The 4,602-nt window shown below is 35.6% G+C and overlaps 1 protein-coding gene across 1 annotated transcript; it reads right to left on the bottom strand.

Moving 5' to 3' along the window:
• Positions 1-676: 676 nt before the first annotated feature.
• Positions 677-1,158, bottom strand: LOC108052563. The gene has a single exon (XM_017134970.1). The coding sequence runs from the start codon at positions 1,096-1,098 to the stop codon at positions 733-735; it is 366 nt and encodes a 121-aa protein (XP_016990459.1). The 5' UTR covers positions 1,099-1,158; the 3' UTR covers positions 677-732.
• Positions 1,159-4,602: the final 3,444 nt, after the last annotated feature.

Genomic DNA, 4,602 nt, shown 5'->3' with positions numbered 1-4,602 from the left:
ATGGGATGAGAGTGGGGCTGCGATGAGTTCGTGGAACAGGGAAAGGTGTCGAAAGCGAAGACAAATATTACACATTTAATTATGACAAGGTGACTCGGCTACGCCTCTGCTACACCTCTGCCCACCTGGACCCCCCTTCTCCGCCACTGCAGCACCTCGAAGGGAAATTCAACTATTAAAATTCAGTTGAAATTTTATCCGGTTGCTTGGCTGGCTGACTTCTGCCTGACACTAATGCCTTTAATGATCCATGTTGTCGCTCAAGTTGAAAACTGCCATTTGACTCCCCATTGTCTTTGGGCTCCGTCGTCAGCACTATCAACGCAATCAGTGACTGGCCAAACTCCTCGAGTTCCCAGGGAAATATTACGTGGATTAATTGGAAAACATGAGGTCAGAGGGGTGGAAAGAGATGATTATCAAATAACTGAGGATTAAAGCTGCAAGATACAGTATTTATTTGTTTGTTATTTTAACTGAACCGAGATTTATCCTTTCGAATTTATTTCATTCAACTTATTACATTTGTTAAGATTTATTAGATATAAAAAAAAACATTTCCTAAAAAGTTAGATAGATGTATAGATATCAGGAACGGCGATTCGTGGGACTTAATTTGTAAAATACATTATAAAAAAAAAATTGTGAAAAAACAATAATTAAATTCAAGTAATAATGTTAGTAATTTACACGTATTCAATTTTATTAAACCCAAGATTTTGGCAGACAGTATCAGTTGGTGGTTCCGGAATTGTGGACAGTTTCCAGGACCGTATGGTAATCCTGGCGAAGATCACTCTGAATTCGGAGGAGCTTCCGGTGGGCCTTGACGAAGAGTACCATGGTGACGGAAAGGTTGGCAGCCAGATTGTCCCTCACCTGTTGCACGGTGCTCATCTGGTAGACATTACCCGCAGATATGGTACATGGGAGTCCATCGTCGCGACCCTCCAGCATTTTCATTATGTCCTGCACCTTTTTGATGAGCTCCTTGAGCAACTCCTTCTCGATGGTCAGTTCGCGCTCCCGCTTCCGTTGATCCAACAGATACTCTATCACATCATCGGGTATATTGGAGAGGGGACCTTCTACGGACATTTTTTGGAACTATGTGTGAATTTTGCTTACAGCCTAATTTTGTGTTGTGATTCAAGAGTAACTTTGATAAAGGGTGACTCTGATCTGGGGACAAAATATAATTTTGGACCTTTGTCTTCGTATCGTATTCCATATTTAATAAACTTATTAATACAAATTATCATAAAACAGTTCAATATTTGATTAAGATTTGCGGGAGGTCCATTGTCAAATATATTTCCCATAAACCAAGACTTATCGTTTGTAACCTAATGGATTCATATTTCCCCCACATCTTTTTATGTTTCTTCACACCTCTGCGATGGAGCTTAGCCACTATTATGATTTCATCTGGGCGAAACAAAGACAGCCCATGAGATCTTCGGTCGAGTCCACAATGGCAATGCTAATCACATTAATAAATTATCCGCACCTCCGGTTGGAGCCTCGCTTCTATTGATTTTAATCGTGTGTTCGTGTAAATGAAATATTCTATTGCGGGAATTGTTTTTGCCGCATTCACGGCTGGACATTTGCAGTGGCTAAACATTAATTTTTCTCGCTCCCCTCCCATGATTTATTCAAATTATTTTTAATGGCCTTTTGTTGTTGACTCTGTCACTATGCTAAATGGCAGTACAAATTCCTCGAGTTTATTGGAATTTTTCGTATTCTATGACTATTGTGAATTAGTTGGAATTGGCTGACGTCAGAGGGGGAGGAGTCTTATATAAATAATTTTTAATGCATTTATGAATTGGTTTTGATTGCAAAATCACTTGAATAAATTCCCTACGTTTGACTGTTGAAAAATTCAATAAATACAATTAAGGAAGTACAATTTGTATCGATTTCTTATGAAATATTTAAAGCCAGTGATTCACTTTAATATATTCATAGAATACTTTAAGAATATTACGCTTGTTATATTTTGAAAATATCGGTATTTGAGGCATTTAGTTTGAAAAGACAACCTCAATTTTTCTTACACTTTTCAGATTTTTATACATTTTTTCAACAAGAGTACAAATTGTTTAACTTGTGTCAATTGAAAATTATGGTATTCCATTTTTCAAATTTTATTTAAAGGGAAAGACTTTTCATAAAGTAAGAAATATGTACTTTTTAATAACTATAAAAAAAAACTCAACAAAATATTTGTAATAAATAGAACACCTTAAAATAAAGTTAAAGGCAATCTCTCTTGTACCATTCCCCCTTGAAAATTATAATTTGATTAAGGTATAAGGCGGCGTGTCTCAAGTGTTCCTTCAACTTTACCAGCTCATTTCAATGGAATTACGCTTGAACTTGCTTTATGAAACAAGTTCGCCTGCTCTCTGATTTCACGTAGCCGAACACACAAAAGACCACACGCGTTTTGGGTGCCATTTACGATCATTTAATCCTTTTGGGCAGCCCAACAATAGCCAACACCACACCAAAAACAACTACATCAAGCGGAAACCCAAAAAAAAGGGTGCGCACTCGTGTGGCAGGGGACATTCAGGTTGATTTATTTGATCGCAGGGCGAATCATATTTCTATGGCTTTCACTGTCGCACATAAATATAATTTTTGGAGTGCGACACCCACAGCAGTGAAAATTAAACCGAAATGAAGACATTCAAATGTGAGGCAAGGTGTGCCAAACAGAAATTTATGTAAATTTTTACTGTCTTTATAAACTTCTTTTGGCTTCTGGATTAGTAAAATCTGCCACACCTTCTAAAAAGTCGTTTGATTTTTGCTCGGCTTTGCAGCAAGTAGCCACAGTAGAATCTCTGATTTGTGCAGGGCTTTTACCACTCGAAAATTTTCTATTTACCTTTACACATTTGTATGGCTCTTCAGACAATTTCTCTAATTTCGTTTTACTTGTAAGTAGAAAAACAAAAACAAACCCAAACTTCAGCGTGTGTGGCCTTTTCTTTTCTTTTAAAAAGGGCAAAACCTTTACAACCTTACAGAACTTACCTTCACTCAGCCGTGTCGTATTTTTTCTTACAACTAAACCGTAAAGGAGAACTACAAGAGACCCATGTAAAAGTCGAGCTACTGTTTAACCGGTTGGTCTGGCAAATGCTAAGATCTAGCACAAATCTATTAACCGCGCTGCCAAATGAAATGTCCCCAGAAAGTGGGAGCTAGTACACTTAAATTTAACACTCTCCATAGAATGTGACTAAAACTGGATTTTTACTTACTTTCTAAGGCACTTAATACTTCCTTGTTTAATGAAATTGGTAAACTGGAAGTTTACATTCAACTTGAAAAGGAAATAGCTGCAATTATACAATTAAAATTTATGTTATAGCTAATTAGATTTCTAGTTCACATAATCTGTAATTTTTTTATTTGCTATTTTTATAAATAATAAAATTTTATTGTTTGCCTTAATTTTATGAAAATATTGATGTAATTTTTTATTGACCACACTACGACGGCAAATTAATATCCGGCAGTTAAAAAAACCTACTCCCACTGCAAACAAATCCACAAGAAAATAAATAATTGAAATTTCTATTGAATACTCCACTTTATATGGGCAACCATTACTTGAGAACCTAAGACAAATATTGCTTCATAGACGATTGCCTCATTCAGCACTTGAGATCGTTTAATTCGCACTTAAAAAATATACGAATTTCCAGCTAATTTCCATTGTAACGTTGTCAGTTGGGGCGAAAAGCTAAAGTGAAACCATTAAGACGACGCGACATTTGCAGTTTTATACACTTAAACATAAGTATAATAAACACATATTGCATAGGCCTTAATTTGACAACTGAGAGGCATGAAATGACACCAGACAGCTCGACCAGGCCACCACTCATTAATCTGTCTAAATAAAGAACGTTCCGAGCGAAATCAAGAAACATTTTTGCTCACTTTGGAGCCGAGGCAAAAGTTGTAAATTGATTTGCCTCCAAATATGGCAGACAGCTCGCTCTAAATTTCTTGTTATTTTTTAAATTCGCCAAAGCACAAGATACATAAAACAAACACATAAAAATCATTCATGGATCATTTTGGGTAATAAATCTAGGCGAAATATTTCCATTTTGGGGGAGTTCCGAATATACCAACCGCTCCAAAGTGTTTGAAATGTTTTTCTTTTTGGCTCGCAGCATGATCGGAATATATAATTTCCTAACTGAGATCATTAAGAGCCACAGCAGGTGGAATTCGTCGAATTGAATGTTTTCATAAATTACAAATGCTAAAGCGTAACATTTGCATAGATCCCCCCTCCAGTAGGAATTGTGTTAAAACTTATTAATTTTCTTTGGTCAAAAGTTTTACACACAAAGATTATAATAAATTTGTTTTATTGCAATAAATCGAGATCTAAATGAAATCACGGCTTAAGCTGTTTAATATGGAAATTGTTGGGCTTTTGAGGGCAAAGAGGGTATTCTGCTTAAGAAATATATTTTTAATAGAAATAATAAAAATTATTTTTTTTTTAATTCAATCCAGACATTAAGCAGATTTTTTGGTAATATTTTTTTTTAGTATTTT

Source organism: Drosophila rhopaloa, unplaced genomic scaffold (genome assembly GCF_018152115.1).
Source record: "Drosophila rhopaloa isolate 14029-0021.01 unplaced genomic scaffold, ASM1815211v1 contig_163, whole genome shotgun sequence".
Taxonomy (NCBI): domain Eukaryota; kingdom Metazoa; phylum Arthropoda; class Insecta; order Diptera; family Drosophilidae; genus Drosophila; species Drosophila rhopaloa.
This window is presented reverse-complemented; position numbering and strand designations above follow the sequence as displayed.

Coding starts and splice junctions, on each gene's coding strand:
- LOC108052563 (XM_017134970.1), bottom strand. CDS start 1,098: ATGTCCGTAGAAGGTCCCCTCTCCAATATACCCGATGATGTGATAGAG.